This window comes from Juglans regia, chromosome 7 (assembly GCF_001411555.2).
Source record: "Juglans regia cultivar Chandler chromosome 7, Walnut 2.0, whole genome shotgun sequence".
In the NCBI taxonomy this organism is placed as follows: Eukaryota; Viridiplantae; Streptophyta; class Magnoliopsida; order Fagales; family Juglandaceae; genus Juglans; species Juglans regia.
In genome coordinates this window covers 41,605,796-41,623,498 of record NC_049907.1, presented here as the reverse complement: position 1 = coordinate 41,623,498, position 17,703 = coordinate 41,605,796, and the positions used below count along the sequence as shown (strand labels likewise).

Below are 17,703 nucleotides of genomic sequence, written 5' to 3'. Positions count from 1 at the left end.
AGCTCCATAAACATCGATTCAAGTTTTCCTAACTTCAGCGACCGTATTTTGAGTAGCTTGAAGAGATCTCTTACAATGCATGAAAGATAAGATGTGTTTGGATATTTATACGATCTGCATTTTAGGATAATGTTATAATGCCTATGTCACACAGTAAATTGGATCACCCAATTCTAGTATAGAGTTAGAAAAGATATTAATTTGCAAGGTATTTAATCTTTTCCCCGTTTTAGCTAATACAAGTTCGTCTACGAGTACAAGTGGGGCTTGTTAAAATTTGATACCGCTTGCCTCATCAATTAAAGACGGCAACTGGCCTATTAGCTCAGGGTTTCCCCCACACACACACCTCAACAATCAGCCTATTAATTCAGTTGGTTGTGCTAATAAAGCGCAGTTATAAATTTTCCAATTTTAAAATCTATTTTTCTTATAATTATTAATGAACTAAGATAAATTAAGAATATATAAATTGGTAACTGGTAAGTAAGCAGAGTAGTCAACCATATTAAGTATGTTGGATGAAAATTTTATTTTTCTCTGGAAAATATGCATCTGATTTGGAAAGAGAATGAAATCTGAATTATCGAGGCAAAGCAAATGAGTCATACATTCTCTATCTACATTTCCGCCACAAAAAATCATGCAAAGCATACAAAACATCTAAATTAATAAAAATAAAAATGTAATATACTCCAAACTCACCCACTCTCTCTCTCTCTCTCTCTTCCTCACCGATTCCAATTTCCACCGATTCACAGGTGATTTATCAGATACAAAGTAAACAAATAAGTAGAGCAACTGTTCCGAGCCACAACCACATGGCCCAACAAGCTCCACCACTGCCACTACCACTACCGCCTCCACCACCACCGCCGACCAAACCCACGTTCTCCTTCCCTGAGAGGCCGCCCATAAGAGTAACCTCCGAGTTTGATAGCGATAGTTCCATTTTCTTCCACAAGATCTCTTGCAAATTCCTCAACACCCTCGCCAAGCTCAAGTTCTCATTCCAAAACGACACTAATGGTGATATAATCCAACCTCAAGTCAGCTTCATCTCCAAGCACCTCTCCATCCACTACGATGTCGAGGACCAGAATGCCCTTCTCAAGGCCTCCCTCGAGGTTGGCCCCAGGTTGCAGCTCAGAGCTGCCCATGATGTCAAGGTCCAAAAACACTCCCTCCTCCCAAAATGGATTTTGGTTTTCTGGAATGTTGGGTGGTTTTGGGAGATGGGTTTTGTTTCTTTTTGAGTCATTGAGATGAAACTCTTAAAAAGTTTGTTGCTTGGTTGGGTTTTACTTGACTCTACTATCTTTCCCGAGATGGTAAAGTCTTTATTGTGTGGTTTTGTGATCTGTATTTTGTTTTTTTGTTTTTTTAAGTTTTAAGATTCAATTCTTCTCGCAATTGAAGTTTGGAGTGTCTAAGGTTTGTTTTAGACTCCGACCATTCATATTTATTGAAAATGTGGAGATTTCTATTTCTTTCCTACTGTTCTACGTGCTAGGGATCTGGTTATGATTTAATTGAAAATTATTGTTCATTTTTAAGAGCTTCTGCATATGTAACGCGAATGTGATGTCCTCGGGCTTTAAAGTTTGAACCTTGGTTTTTCCTTTTTGTGAGGATTTTTCATATTTTATATTAGAGAAATTTAGGCGTGATATTTATTACTGTTGTTCCATGTAATGCTTCTTCGGCCAAATTTGGTTCGTTTTTCTAGGATTCTGTAATTTATGTAAACCATTTCAGAATTTTGTGATATTTTTTAAACATGTCGTACACAGGCACAACAAGGAGAGCTTTCAATGGTTGCAAACCTTGCTGATCCCGGCTATGCATTGGAATTGTCATCTCTAATTCCAGTTGTTGCTATGGTGAGTATGATCCTTAGCAAAACTTGCGGTCTCTTCTCATTTTAGCCATGTAAGTGTTGGTGCTGTGGGGGCGTTGATTACCTTCGTAATTCTACAGCCAAGAGCAACTCTTAAATTTCCCCTCGGTGAAGTATCGGTTGAGGAAAGAGAAGATGAGGAAGTAAAAAGAACATTGTCCATAAATGGGATTCTAAAAAGCCAAATTCTGAATGGAGTCTGCACGGCTCAATTCAGGGATGAAGATTTGAAACTAAGATACTCCTACAAGGTTTGCATTTCATTTAATTCATTTGACCTTATTTCCAAATTCCGTGTGATACAAGTGCCTGGTGGTTAGAAGTGTGATATTCTAAGTCTCTTCTGAATAATGGAGCAGTTGTTTGAATTTAGGTCTCTGTTTATTTTTCCATCCTTTCTTTGTTTCCATTTTTTGGACTATGTTATTGAACTTTTGAACGTACTGCAGGATGAGGAAATGTCATTTATCCCAAGCATTTCATTACCTTCAAATGCATTTTCATTTGCATTCAAGCGTCAGTTTGGTCCTTCAGACAAATTGAGGTTAGAACTTAGACTCTCTCTCTCTCTCTCTCTCTCTCTCTCTCATCGAGTTACTGAAAATGTTTCCTTCTGTGGCTCATGCCTTTGGTCTCATTAACAGCTAGATAAGTACTCTTCTAGTTTAATTTTATCCGTTGTAACTGAATCCTCACACTAGGTGCACTATTATATACCTGGATACAAAAAACATCTTACTAATATACTAGCGATCAAGCTGATAAGATGATGCTTATGTTGGAATACAGTAAAAAATCTTCATATTCTAATTTTAGTAAGTATGCATCTCATAAAGGGGTTGATAACTCTCAAAATCTCCAATAGTCTCTAGCCCCCAGAGCCCATCAAGGAATTGCCCATATATGGCAACTGTCCACTACAAGTTAGAAATACAAAATCTTTTAGGGTATTGGAGAATGCAGGTTTTTTACTCTATTGTTCATTGGACTTCATTTTTTTCTACTTCATCCAAATATTTCCAGCTTGATTGTAAAAATTGTTATTGATTCTGATAAATGGCCAGCTACTTTTACAATTTTGATTCCAACTTCTGGAGTGCGGTGTACAAGCACACATATGGCAAGGACTTCAAGTTTAAAGCTGGTTATGATTCAGAGGTGCGCCTTGGTTGGGCTTCTCTTTGGGTAAGTGATTTTTTTTTCTCTATTGGAAGGAATTAATTAAAATAACAAGTACAAAAGGTGTGAGAGGGAACCCCAACAAACACCCAATCCTTATAACACAGCAAAGAAATAAAAATGGATAAATCTGGAAATGGCTTGTTGTACCAGTCTCATGTTTCTTGGCCTAATGCCTAGAAGAAATCACCACCAAATTTTTGAGATAGTTCAGAGTTGGACTACTGAAAAGTACACTCAGTAGAAGACCAAACTGAGGAGCTGTTGGAAATCCAGTCCCACATTGCAGCTAAGAGCATGGAGCTCATGAAAAAAGGAAACACAAAAGACCTGGAGTAGAGCATGGTGGCACGTGGGAACCACCTGTGCCGGTGACTTTCACAGCGGCCAAAAGATGAATCCGAATGGTGGAATTGGTGGACCGGACACAAGGAGACTTTCAGCAAAGCACGTGGGTGGCAGTTGGTTGCGGATCTGAGTTTTAAAGTTTCATAAAAAGGAGGAAAATAAGAAAAGAAAAAGAGAAATGGAACAAAAAAAACAAGGTCAGTAGACAAGCATGTGATCAGCCAAAATAGGCTGGCATTCAAAATAGAGGTTGAAAGAGGCTTAGGAAGGGCAGCATGTGACGGTCATGCATTGGCAGAATGGGTGGTGAGTGGCATGGAAATGATAAGCAGTGGCAGAGCTGATGATGGGGTGTATGTAGGCTATTGGTGGGTGGGCCATCGTATATCTAGCCTCTAAATTGTGGACCAAAATGGGGAAAATCAGAGAATAAGAAGAGAAAAGGCAATCGAGAGGAAGGAGGAGAAAGATGAAGGGAGGAGGGGGGGAGGGAATGAAGGAGAAAACAGAGTGGAGATTGGACAGGAGCAGCAGAAGGGAACTACAAAAAGGAAAGAGAAAACTACGCAAAAAAAAGGGGGAAAAAAGCAAGGAGAGGGGATTGGTTCTAGAGAGGAGAGTAGGCTTCTCCCTTCCTCTGTCGAGATACTGTTGAGGGGTGGAAGGTTTCAGCTGGAGGGAGAAGGGGAGGTTTTCAACCTTTCAGAGAATGGGTCTAATATAATCTTGTGCCTTCTTTTGTTAGGACATAACCTCAATAGTCACTATTACACTATGTTCAGTACAAGCACTGGTAAATGGGTGGGATGGAGGAGGTGGAGATCCCTCTATATTTCTTTCCTCTCAAAAAGATGGATTTCACCTTCCCTCCTCTCCCTCCAGACATACTGTTGGGATTTTGGACTCGCAGATATTTTTCTGATGTTTTTTGATCATTGGGTTATTTAAGTACCCATAAAAAGAAAGCTTCATGGTTGGTTGAGACTGTCTTTTCTTTGGGTGCTCATAAAGATACTCAAATGAACCTATCGAAAAAAGATACTCAAATGATCAAAAGACATCAGTAACGTATCTATCAATTCTGATGTAAAGCTCTAGCATTCTATCAAAACTGTCTTTTCTTTGGTTAAGGCACTGGCTTATAACAAAGTAGGCAGCTTTCAACACTCTTACTGTATCCATCACTAAAAGCTATCAAAGCAGAGTTTTGGGAATGCATAGGAAGTAACTAGAAACAAAGTGCGTATCAATTCTGCAGCCATGGATTAATTGTTTAAATTTGCTGGAAATTCTTAATTTTTCCTTGGAAATTGTACCTCACTTTTTTCATGGCCTCATAATGATCTGGTTTCAGGTTGGAGATGAAGGTGGTAAATCAAAGACAGCTCCACTGAAGATGAAAGTGCAATTCATGCTTCAGGTGCCGCAAGATGACATCAAAGCTTCAGCCTTAATGCTTCGGGTCAAAAAGAGATGGGACATATGACTGTCTCTTGTGGCCTCTTTCCCTTTCTTAATACGTCTGCATGGTAAAGAAGTTTTGTTTTCCTTTCTGATACATTAGATGTTCTTCTATACTGTAGTGCAGTATTGGCACACTGCCGTTGTAATGATGCTGATTGCTACATAATGAACATCTATTGGTTGTTTCGTCTTCTAAAATCATATTTTTAGTAGTCATCACGAAACCCAGAGATAGGAGAATCTTAACCACATGAGAAAGGCCATCTCCTGTTTGAATGATGTTCATTGCTAATTTTCTCCCTTCCGAAAATATCCATTTTGCAGCATTATGTGTGGGCATGTTTGTAAAGCTTCATCAGCAATCAAGAGTTCATAATATTTGCACTCTGTTTTGGTTAAGAACATTGCTCCGGATGTCAGCCTAGTCGAAGTGAAAAACAGAGTAGAGTGTGCCTTATAAGGTTCCTCTCTCGCATGCAGCACTATTTAGCATGGAGTTAGTCTACATACAGTCTCCATTTTGAGACTATTCATGCAAGTTCATACAGTTATGTTTAAAAAAAATTTAAAATTACAATAATATAATTTTTAAAATGATTTTTTTTTCCTTTTTATCCTTATTCATCAATGGGACTGTATACGTAGTCTCTCACTTGGGACTGCAAATAGAATTCTTTAGGGATATCCAAGACTGGTGATTTAGCAATAAACCTTCATGGATCCTCTCTTCTTATACATCTTTTTTATCCTTCATTCATTGAGCTTGATAATTGAAACCGGTTGTCTAAAGAGCCAAGGCCATGATGTTGTCAAGCGCGTGCCCAGCTTTGAATAACATAACTTCATAGGAATTAATCGATGTTGCTACTGTTTTCTTTTTATGTATTATTCTCAATTCTGCAGAGAAAGACGAACTGTGGTGGCCTTGTAATCTTATGAGATTCTATCTTCTGTACCGTCCCGTGCATTTGAGAAAGAAAAGTGAAAGGTGTTCGTTGTCGTCCACCACCGGCCAATGTTAGATAACAGTATTAATATCTAGGATGCTGAAGTACTAATGATGTCAAATCTAGTCAAATGTCAACCAACTGTCATGTGTGAGAATCCAAACTAAAAAACATTGCTCCTGGGACCTCACAGCAAAGCAAATGAATACGAAATGCCCAAGCTGGTATCGCATTCTGCCAGCACATACCCAATCTCTTTAGAGTTTTTTGTCCTTCAACTGCGTTCTACAAAATAATTATCAGAAACAGCCTGCCAAGAAAATTGAATATATATATATATATATGTCGTGAGTGTATAAGACTCATATAAAAAAAAAAATTAATTTTTTAATAATAAATCATATTTTTTTTTAAAGTGACTACATGATGTTTGCGCACTTTACAACTGAATATAACATTACTCATATATATATATATATATATTTATATATATGTTTTGAACAGCCTGAGCTCGAACAAATTAAGAGGCAGAAGAATTGGCTTCCTACTCATATTAAATAAAGCAAAACTACAAAATAGAATGTTTCATTATTTGAAGATCTTCAAATAAATAAATAAAAACAAACTTGAAACAGCACGTTGTTGGAATCGTTTACCCAAAAGATGGAACAAAAAGCCAACAGCAATCAAATACGTACCATCATTTCTGCAACAAATTGTAAAGGCTATCAGTTTTTGTACAGTAAGCTATGCAGTCTACAGAAAGTTAAATTAATAAAATCATATATAATAAAAGGAGAACATCTATTGCCATATGCTTTACATTGAACAAAGGGTTGATGTACACTAAACAATATCAAAATAATGAGCAACATTAGATTGAAAATCTTGGCCGCTACGTGAAGGTTTACTCCTTTGTTTTTACAATTATTTTCATTTTATTTTATCAAATCATTATAATTTTATTAAATTTTTATATAAAATAAAATAAATAATTTAATTTTTTTTAATTTCACAATAAAAATAATATTAAAATAATATATTTTAATAATATTTTATTTAATTTTTAATTTTTATCTTATTTTATTTTATTTATAAAAATAAACGAGACTACAAATTTTATTAGCTTATCATAGGGTATTTCAATTCATTTAAATTATTTTCCTTCGGCTTAAAAGTTTGTGTTTATTTATCACGTGGTAATAATTAATATTCCTTTTCGTTCAATTTTTTTTGAGAAACTTTTGAAGGGTAAAGATTCAAAGCTAACTAGAAAGCATCCTGAGTTACCTTTTGGCTTTTAGCAGTCAAAAATAAAATAACAAAAAGGGCATATGAAAAAGCGAAACCCATTTTTCTGAAATTCCTTTGAAACCTTTCACATCTCGGACGGGCTATATTATATCCCAATGCCGCATTAAAGAAAAAATCCTGATTTTCTGTGTGATTTTCCTTTTAGCTTCCTTGAAAGGGTGTTCGGAAAGAAGGATTCAGGAAGAAAGGAGGAGAAAGAAAGCCGCCCAAGAAAAGAAAGAAATTAGAAGTTTTTGAGTTGGGAACCGACAACCTGAAAGAATGACTACACCCTTACCTTTGAGGCTGCTGTTGCCTCTGACCACCACCACCACTTCTTTCTCTTCTCCCTCCTCCACTTCTTCTTCAACAGATTTTCCTTGCAAATCCCTGAAAACCCTCCGTTTTGGAAGCCCCAATTTCAGTCTCTATTCTCTCTGTTCCCCTTCAACTTCATCGTTTACTCGTTCTCACCGCAGATGTATTCGACAACACAGACGTTCTCTCTCCAGACCAACGGTATCTCTCTCTCTCTCGCTCTCTCTCTGTGCGCGCGCGCGTGCGTTTAGGTGAATTTAAGAGTTGGGATTTTTTGATTGAGATGTTTTAGATGCAGAAGTTTGTAAATTTGTTAGCTTGGGGAAGTTTCTTATCCTTAGCTTCTGTTTAAATGCATAGGCTATAATGGGTCTCCATTCATTGGTCGCATTCCCTCTGTCTGTCTCTCTGTCTCTACCATTTGCAATTAGCTTTACATATGTTAATTTACGACGAAGATTTTAAAATGGGTCTTGTTTGTTGAGTGATTGAAGGGTTCCTGAGTGGACATAAAGATGCAGTAATGGGGTTCTTTGTGATCTATTTACATTTTAGTTTCATGTTTTGGAAAGTGTAAATCCCATTAATTTGCTCAGTTTTTTGGTTTAATGCCATCTTACACTTATTCTAGAAAGCATTGTGAACTAAGTGGATCCCCAGATTTAAAATTGTTGTTGTAAGTTCATAGCTTATTCAATCAGAGACAACCCCACCTGGTAGATTTATTTGCCTGTTCAAACCTGCCAAGTGCCACGTCATAGACCTTAATGTATCCATATATATGGAACTTAAATAATAATGTATCCACATTTATGGAACTTCAATAATCCTCTACATCTGCAATGTTCAAAGTTGCTTTTTTGGTTTCATACGAACTCTATCTAACAGTCAGAATATAAGGCTTTGCTTACTTTACCTTTTTGAGATGTGATTATGTCTTTGTTACCATGCATAATCACATGCGGGGAAGAATTAGGCTCCCGTTAAACTTCCTTGGTCTCGAAATGATCAGGTTTGATAGATGGAAATTGCACTGTAAGACTATCACTCCACTATCAACATGAATCAAAGCTCATTTTGGCTTGAACTTGTATGATCACCACTCTTGTGGGCAGTTGGTTTTCGCTAATGATTTACTACCAGGGGCTCTGTTTTTATTTACTGTTATAGTGGCTTTGTGGACATATGAGAAGGGATCAAGGCATGGAAAATTGGGAATATGAAGAGGAGAACGTGATTAGCAGGTTTGGCTCAGATGAAGAGGTTGGCAATCAAATTCCAACACAAGCTCAATCTATTGTAGAAGGATCAGGGACAGTTCTGGTATCAGAGTTTAACCCTGTGCCAGATGTAGACTATCTACAGGTATGTAATTATTGTGTTTGAAAATGGTACTTCGGTTAATGAATTCTGTTATTTATTTTCCTTTCCTTTCCTTTTTTTGGGGGGCAGTGGGTGTTGTTTAACTACGAAAGGATGACAATGTGACTGGTTGAAAAATTGAAGCTGCTTCACCCCCCTCCCCACAAAAACAAAAAACAAAAATAAAGGGTTATTCAGATGGACAATGAGGTGGATTCAGGACTTTGAAAGTGTCCAAGGCTGCCCCAAATATGTAACTTTGCCCTTTGTTATACATACCTTACATGTGTCCATATATGTTTGGTTTATGGTTCCATACCTGCTGGCTGCGTCTCAACCTCGTGCACCACTAGCACAGTTGCATTCTCCGAACCATCTCTCTCTCTCCCTTATGTACACACACATTTAGCAACCACACCTAGTTTTCTCCTATGTGCCAATTTGTCAGATACCAAGAATTTTTTTTCCACATTTAGTTCTTTGTCTATTCTTTTTGGTTTTTCCTTTTTGACAAGCCTTTTGTTTTTTTCTTTTTATGCAGGAGTTATTGGCCATTCAACAGCAAGGGCCTAGAGCTATTGGCTTTTTTGGAACACGGAATATGGGTTTCATGCATCAAGAACTTATCGAGATTCTTAGCTATGCTATGGTTATAACTGTAAGATGCTGTAATTTGAACTTGGTGTATCTTGTGTGTGGCATTGTGGGCACTCATTGAGCACATCAGATGTTTATTATGTTCCTTATTTGCTGCCTCACTTTTGCTATTTCTGACTTGCTGCATAACTTCTTGCAGAAAAATCACATTTTTACATCTGGAGCATCTGGAACTAATGCAGCTGTCATTAGAGGTGCTTTAAGGGCTGAGAAACCAGAGCTGCTTACAGTGATTTTGCCTCAAAGTTTAAAAAGGCAACCTCCTGAGAGCCAAGAGTTATTATCAAAAGTAAGAGTTCGGTTATATCCACACTTACATTACATTCATTCTCATTGATTTTGAACTAGTTTTTTTACAATTATTTTTCTAATGGTTTTTAAACCATCAGATAAACCAAATACAAATCATGTCATAGTTACTTAGCATTGTTTCTTACTTGATGTGCTTGACCAATATTTGTCGTAATTTCTGAAAGGAAATTCTAAATATTATAATCATCCTGCAATAGCTGCAAAAAAAGTTCTAAAATGCAATCATTTCTTCATGGTGATGTTCATACAGTTATCAAATTCTAGATTCAATGCATTTTCTGTTTTAGCCTCAACCATGTAATAAGTTTACAAAGTAATTGTTATGCGGTACACCACAAAAACTTTCCATGCAAATCCTACTTGGGAGATTGTTATTGCTGATGATAAATATTATGACTGACTGGTTTGAATTTTTCTAAACAACTGAGGCAAAGTTTTGACCCTCAGTTGTTATGGTCTGACTTGAAATGTTTCTAAAAAAATTCTTAGGAAGTTCAGTCACAGTTCGCATTTGTTCCAGCTATGAAGTCTATTCTTTTTCTGACCTCTAAAAAGAATTGAAAACAGAAAAAAATAAGGAAAAAATGTGATCATTTTTGTGGGATTGCAGGTGAAGAATGTGATAGAGAAGCCTTACAATGATCATCTACCTCTGATAGAGGCAAGCAGGTTCGTAGTAGCTCTCTTTTTCTTTTCTTTTTTAATATTATTTCATATTAGGTGTTAGGCAAAAGGCTAGTTGTGTACTGGATAGGGTGTTGCCTGTTAGGGAAAGTCGTCTCCTCACTATGAAACTAGGGGAATCAGTTTTCTTTCTGCAAATTTCTCTCCATCGAAACTGTGGCAGTAAGTGCCACAAATTCTGTTTTATCAAAGCTAAACTCACTGGTATCAGGCATGAGCCAATGGGTTCAACTGTCAATGAGATGAGCTGATTGAGTTTTACCTTTCTAGGTGACTGAGCAAGACCGAGAATTCTGAGCTTGACAAATCTTTGTGACAAGCCTACCTAAAGTTGTTTACCCACAAAATTTGTTTTGGCAAAAACTGCTTTGAGAATCAGGAATGAAATCTATGTCAAATTGGATTGAATGCCTCCTTTGTGAGGATTTCCTCTCATTATATAGTCACAAGTGTGCGTGATACAAGGCTAGAATCAAGCCAAATTTACAGCAATCAAATCTGTCTACAAAAGGAAACTAGGACTATTTACATAATCTGTCTAAATAAGGAACATGATCTATCTAAGTAAGGAAGTATATACATACAGATTAGGAAAGCTAAATAAGAAAGGTTTTGCTGTCAATTAGGAAAGCTAAATAAGGAAGGTCTTGCTGTCATCCCCCTCAAATTGATGCTGGTGGGTCAAGAAGCATCAATTTGCCCACAAGAAACTGATGATGTTGTCGTGTCATGGCCTTTGTAAACACATCAGTGATCTGGAGGTCAATAGAAACATGAGGAAGAGAAATGATACGAGTGTCCAAGACTTCCCGAATGGAATGACAGTCCCATTTTGATGTGTTTTGTACATTCATGAAAAACGGGATTTGCGGCAATCTGAATGGCACTAGTGTTGTCAGCATGGAGAGGAGTAGGATCGGACTGAACACAACCAAGCTTAGCAAGAAGGCCACGAAGCCATAGAATCTCATAACAAGCAGCAGACATCGCACGGTATTCAGATTCGGTGGAAGATTTGGAAACACGATCTTGTTTCTTACTCTTCCAAGATATCAAAGAGTCACCAAGAAACATGCACCAACCCGTAACAGATCGTCGCGTATCAGGACATCCTACCCAATCAGCATCATTGTAAGCCATAAGGCGAAGAGAAGTCCTAGTTGGGAAGAGTAGGCCACGGCTTGGAGATCCTCAAAGATATCGAATAATAAGACGAACAACAGCTAAATGTAGATGACATGGAGCCTGCATGAACTAACGAAACCAATGGATAGCAAATGAAATATCAGGTCGAGTAATAGTCAAATAGTTCAAGCTACCCACTAACTGTTGATACATAGTAGGGTCGGAAAGGAGATCACCCTCCTCCCGACAATACTTCATGTTTACTTCTAGAGGAGTATCCACAGAAGAAGTATCTTGAAGGCCAGCCAAAGCAATCAAATCCGGAGTGTTTATGCTGATTCAAAAATATTCCGGATGGATCAGTATGAACTTCCAACCCCAAGAAGTACATAAGAGGATCAAGATCCTTCATATGAAATGAGGCTTGAAGATGCTACTGCAGTCGGGTGATCAAGGCGAAATCTGTCGCAGTAATAACAATGTCATCAACATAAACCAGAAGAAGAACAATGCCAGTAGATGTCTTGCAGAGAAATAGAGAAGAGTCATATTGACTCTGCTTAAAAGAAAACTGAAGCAAGGTGGATCGGAATTTATCAAACCATGCTCGGGGAGCTTGTTTCAGCCCATATAATGAGAGCGTCTCAACTTACAGACATCCAAGGAAGAAGAGGATGACAAACCAGGTGGAATGGTCATGTATATCTCGTCTTTGAGATTACCATGAAGAAAATGGATTTTTTACTTCCATTTGATGAAGAGGCCAACCTTGGGATGCAGCAACAGAAAGGACAGTCCACACCGTAGTCATCTCAGCAACTGGAGCAAAAGTCTCCTCATAGTCCACCCCATACTCTTGCCTATTGCCAAGTGCAAACAACCGTGCCTTATACCAATCCAGAGTCCCGTCAGAACGCTACTTGATAGAATAAACTCATTTGCAACCAATGACTTTAACCTTAGGAGGACAAGGGACAACATCCCGTGTACGATTATCCTGAAGAGCCGAAAGCTCTTCGGCCATCGCCTCACGCCAATAGTCATGTTTAGCCGCCTTGGAATAACTTGACGGAATGGGAATGGAAGACAACATGAAGAGAGGTATGCGAGAAACCATACCGATCTCCCGGTGGACGAGACACTTTGGTTGAACATTGAGGAACTGTGGGGTTGTCCAGCTCACCTGTAGAAGATACAGTCTGAGCAGGCTCAGATGGCGGATCAGGCTCAGGAAGGGGCAAAGTGGGTCGTTGTCGTTCATATACAAGTCCACGTTTGAATCGGTCAGGAGAAGGAGTCAAGTCATCAAAATGCGGTAAAACATGCATCTTAGGCAAAGGCTCAACATGAGAAGAAAAGAACAACTGATTTTCAAAGAAGACAACATGACAGGAAATGCAAAATCTATCAGTGCATGGGTCATAGCAAATATAGCCTTCATGTGAAACACTATAACCCATAAAAATGCACTTAACAGATTGAGCAGAGAACTTATGACGTTTCATGGGATGACAAATGAACAAAACAAACATAACCAAAAGTATGCATATCAAGATAACAAGGATGCTGATGATAAAGACGAAAGTAAGGAGTTTCGAAATTCAAGACACTGGACGACAATCAATTAATTAAATAAACTACTGTTGATAATGCTTCGACCCAAAATTTAGGTGGAACAGATGAGTGGAGCAATAAAGTACGAACAATATCCAACAAATGTCTATTTTTACATTCAGCGACACTATTTTGCTGAGGTGTATAAGGACAAGACCGTTGAGAAGCAATGTCTTTTTGTTGGAGAAAATCATGAAACTCACGAGACATTCACCACCGGAATTAGACCTTAGAATTTTGATTCTGGAAGAAAATTGAGTCTCAATATAGGTGATGAATTGTTGGAAAACAGAAAATACCTCAGATATAGAATGAAGAAAATAAATCCAAATATACTTGGTGTAATCATCAATGAAAGTAACAAAGTATTTATAATTCGCATGTGAGATAACAAGAGAAATTCCCCACACATCACTATGAATCAAGTCGAAACAACTTTCAGCATGACTACCATGAGAGGGAAAAGAAAGAGACTTACTTTTAGCTAATTTGCGTGTGGAGCAATCAGAAGAGAGATGAGAAGAAAATTGATCTTTATTGCCCAACAAACCAGAGTTTATTAAATGAGATAAAAAAACAGAGTTAGGATGACCCAACCGTTTGTGTCATACTTCACCCTTATTGTTTATAGTATTACACAAGAAAATGAAAGAACAACGGGAATGGAAAAATGCAAAGGAAATAAACGTCCAACTTTAGGCCCCTTCGCAAGTATCTTCCCCGACACCTGATCCTGCACAAGACAACTATCACGAGAAAAATGAACATCACAGTTGTTATCAACCAACTGACCTACTAATATAAGACTAGTGGAAAGCTCAGGAGATACAAAAACATCTCTAATTTTGGAATTAACATTTCCAATAGCATGAATAGGAAACTGACTACCATAAGCAATCTGAATGTGCGACGAGCCATTATAAGTCCGAACATTGCTAAGTGTATCAAAAGAACTAGTCATGTGATTACACACACCCGAATCAACAAGCCACAATAAGGATGGAAATGAACCGTTACCTTGCAGCCCTAAGGCTGAAAATGCTGAAATAATCACCTGTTACACCATCTCAGGAGTAAGAGTAGATGAATCACCAACAATTAGCAGAGTTAGAGGAAGTAGATGGACTCACAGTGGCCTGATAAACATTAGCCTGACGATACTGGGGACGTATAAGACATTATTTGATAATATGCCCCGGCTTCTTACAATAATTGCAAGATTTCCTTGCATAGGGAGCAGCAATATGGCTGTATTCCTTGCAGCTGAAACATTGAACTTTCCTCATGTTGCATCCCTTGCCTTTCCCATGAGCCGTATAAGCCACTGCATTTGGTAATATTTTGTCTTGTTGATAAGTGGCCTGTGTGGCAAGACGCTGCTCCTCACAAAGTAACTCCCCAAAACAAACGTCCAAAGAAGGCAATGGAGCACTGTTCATCAAGTTGGAGCGAGTTGCCTCAAATTCAGGTCATAACTTCATTAAAAACTGATCTCGCTTGCTTTGTTCATGAACTTCCTGCACAACAGAGATAGATTCTTCTGGTACCTTGGCATAAATTATGTCAGTAAATTCTCCCTAGAGATTATTAAACCCAAAAAAATAATCTTGAATGGAGAAATTTCCGAGTGTAAATGGCGATCTTGTACTCCAACTAAAAACACCAGGCAGAATTGTCCTGATTATACACTTTCTTTAAGTATTCCCACATAGTTTTTGCAGTCTTATATGGCCTCAGATTAAGAATAATAAAAGGATCAACAGAACCTAAAATCCATATCATCACCCTAGCATCTTTGATTTTCCACTGAGCCAATTTAGAGAGCTAAGTAGGAGCGGGATCACTACCATCTATATGACCCCATAATTCTTTCCCCAAAACAAATAAGTGAAATTCAACTTCCCAGGCAGAATAATTCTTACCTGTGAATTTCATAGCAAAAGAGTCTGAAGACATGATGCTCATAAAACAAAAAAAAAAAAAACTGCCAAGAAGAATACTGCATGTATAGAAACTGCCGAGAAGGTCACAGAAACTTCCAAGAACCAAATCCACCACAGAAATGTCCGAGTCCTTCACAGAACCTGCCGAAAGCTCCTCCACAGAAACTTCCGAGAACTAAATCCACCACAGAAACTTCCAAAAGCTACAAATCCTCCCTTCCAAGAACCACAACCACAACCACAATCACAATCACAATCACTGATGGTACCGAGAACCAAAAAAAAGGCCAGGAAACAGCCCAACAATAACGAAGGCAACAATTCTCACAGACAGTGCTGACAATGGCAACACTAGTGTCCAACGAAAAACAATTCCCACAAGGAAGAACTAGAAATATTTCTAAGGTTTGGCTCTGAAACCATGTCAAATTGGATTGAATGTCTCCTTTGTGAGGATTTCCTTTCATTATATAGGCACAAGTGTGCCTGATACAAGGCTAGAATCAAGCCAAATTTACAGCAATCAAATCTGTCTACAAAAGGAAACTAGGACTATTTACATAATCTGTCTAAATAAGGAACATGATCTGTCTAAGTAAGGAAGTATATATATATACAGATTAAGAAAGCTAAATAATGAAGGTTTTGCTGTCAATTAGGAAAGCTAAGGAAGGTCTTGCTGTCAATTAGGAAAGCTAAATACGGAAGGTCTTGCTGTCAATCTAGTTTATCTAACACATAACTCCTTGCAATATGGTGATCTGCTCTCGTTGTTTCTAACCCTAGTCTGCTTCCATCTGTCTTCTTATGAATAGAAAAGGGCTATAGCAAGGCCTCATTTAGATATTGAGATGAGATGAGATAAGAAATTTGTGAATAGTAATGAAATGGTTTGAGTTAAAATGTTTTATGGGGTTTTGGAAAATGAGAGAGAAAAAGTTGACTAAAAATATTATAAAGTGAGAAGACCGTTAGAATATAATTTTTGTTTTGAGATTTGAAAAAGTTGAATTGTTTTTTGTATTTTGTTTGGAAATTTGGGAAAATTGTAGTGATTAGATGAAAAACTTGAAGATTTGAAATTAAAAAGTGTTCATGTTTGGGGTGTTTGGATGTTGAGATGAGATATAAGATGGGATGAGATGAAACCATCTTGCAATCCAAACGGGGCTCTTCTTTTAGATGCACTCTTTCTGAGTTTCAATGTAATAGAACGTGTTGAAATGCGGGCTTAAGGTTACTTATATCTGTCTAGGCTAGTAAATAATCCATCTTATAAGCTGACGAGTTCTTAACATGATCTGAGAGCTGAGTTTTACGTGAACACCCTGCTCCATGCATGGGTGCAACTATTGGTCAAGGTTTGAGTGAGGCAGGCAGCCAAATCTTTTTATGAATTTTATCTATTGTTAGCAACAGGAATTTATAGCGTTTTAACTTTTTATGGTGAAACTGCAGGCTGTGCAATATGGATATCATTTCACATGTACAACAAGTCATTTGCTTTGCATTCCATGATAGTAAGTTGCTTATGGAAACTTGTCAAGAGGCTAAAAATATGCGGAAGATTGTGACTCTTTTCTACTTGGACTAGAGCTAATTACCCATTGCTGTCTATGCATTGTTCGTACGAGAGAGAGAGAGAGAGAGAGAGAGAGAGGTTTCTTATTCTTTGTTTATAAATTAGGAGAAGAAATGAGACGGATATTGTTTCTGTAGATTGTAACAGTAAGAAATGGGGTCAATTTCCCCACTTTCCTTCGTTGGAAAGAGGTGATTTCTTATTGGTTTTATTATTAATAGGAATGACATTATTACAAGATGTACCAATCTGAATGTATGCTTATGCATGTTGCATACACGCAGTATATTTGATTCATTCATATTCTTGCGTGGTTCAAATTGCGAATGCATACACTTTACATTGCATTGGCATCATAACTTTTTCTTGAAAGTTACATTTTAATTACCACCCATTTTTTATTATATCTTCTAATGCAGAAAAGTTGCAACATGCTTCTTGAGTTATCATTAAGTTTTTTCTTTTGGTCAAGATCCATCTTTTATGATGAATGGAAACTAATACAGGTGACAAATTTTTTTTTTATGAGACAGGTGGCATAATCTTGACGGCTATTGAAATCTATTGATAGTATGTATAGGGGGTGCATGGTAACTTTATACGTAATTGAAAATGAACATTGCAAAAATGTACTTATCCCCTTTCTTCATTTTTCATACTCTTGTTTTGGAAAACATTGGTAATTCCTCGAATAATATTTTAAAAAAATTAAAATATAAATTCCATAATTTTTAATTAAAGAAAACCCATAGACCAAACCCTTAGGCACTTGGAAGAAACATATATATAGCCAAGAATCTAGTTACTTATGCTTATTTTATTGTTTGTGAAAATTAAAATATATTTATCTGTGAAAAAATATTCAAATTTCTATTTCGTCTCTTAGCATTATAATTTATCATATTCAAACTTGTCCTTTTGATTAAATGATTCTCTTTACAGTCTATTAGAATGCCATCTTTAATTGACGTACGC

At 37.3% G+C, this 17,703-nt stretch overlaps 2 protein-coding genes across 2 annotated transcripts; both read left to right on the top strand.

Moving 5' to 3' along the window:
• Nucleotides 1-692: 692 nt before the first annotated feature.
• Nucleotides 693-5,142, top strand: LOC109009307 (outer envelope pore protein 37, chloroplastic-like). Its single transcript, XM_018989748.2, has 6 exons — nucleotides 693-1,169; nucleotides 1,794-1,883; nucleotides 1,981-2,151; nucleotides 2,350-2,444; nucleotides 2,965-3,085; nucleotides 4,782-5,142. The coding sequence occupies exons 1-6, from the start codon at nucleotides 822-824 to the stop codon at nucleotides 4,911-4,913; spliced, it is 957 nt and encodes a 318-aa protein (XP_018845293.1). The 5' UTR covers nucleotides 693-821; the 3' UTR covers nucleotides 4,914-5,142.
• Nucleotides 5,143-7,189: 2,047 nt separating this feature from the next.
• On the top strand, nucleotides 7,190-17,025 carry LOC109009308. Its single transcript, XM_018989749.2, has 6 exons — nucleotides 7,190-7,650; nucleotides 8,620-8,814; nucleotides 9,353-9,469; nucleotides 9,608-9,757; nucleotides 10,391-10,449; nucleotides 16,605-17,025. The coding sequence occupies exons 1-6, from the start codon at nucleotides 7,414-7,416 to the stop codon at nucleotides 16,738-16,740; spliced, it is 894 nt and encodes a 297-aa protein (XP_018845294.2). The 5' UTR covers nucleotides 7,190-7,413; the 3' UTR covers nucleotides 16,741-17,025.
• Nucleotides 17,026-17,703: the final 678 nt, after the last annotated feature.

Bases quoted from the DNA above. Each gene is read 5' to 3' on its own strand.
- LOC109009307 (XM_018989748.2), top strand. From the start codon at position 822: ATGGCCCAACAAGCTCCACCACTGCCACTACCACTACCGCCTCCACCA. The intron at 1,170-1,793 runs GTCCAAAAACAC...TGTCGTACACAG, and splicing joins GAGCTGCCCATGATGTCAAG to GCACAACAAGGAGAGCTTTC. The intron at 1,884-1,980 runs GTGAGTATGATC...GTAATTCTACAG, and splicing joins TAATTCCAGTTGTTGCTATG to CCAAGAGCAACTCTTAAATT.
- LOC109009308 (XM_018989749.2), top strand. From the start codon at position 7,414: ATGACTACACCCTTACCTTTGAGGCTGCTGTTGCCTCTGACCACCACC. The intron at 7,651-8,619 runs GTATCTCTCTCT...TTACTGTTATAG, and splicing joins GTTCTCTCTCCAGACCAACG to TGGCTTTGTGGACATATGAG. The intron at 9,470-9,607 runs GTAAGATGCTGT...AACTTCTTGCAG, and splicing joins GCTATGCTATGGTTATAACT to AAAAATCACATTTTTACATC.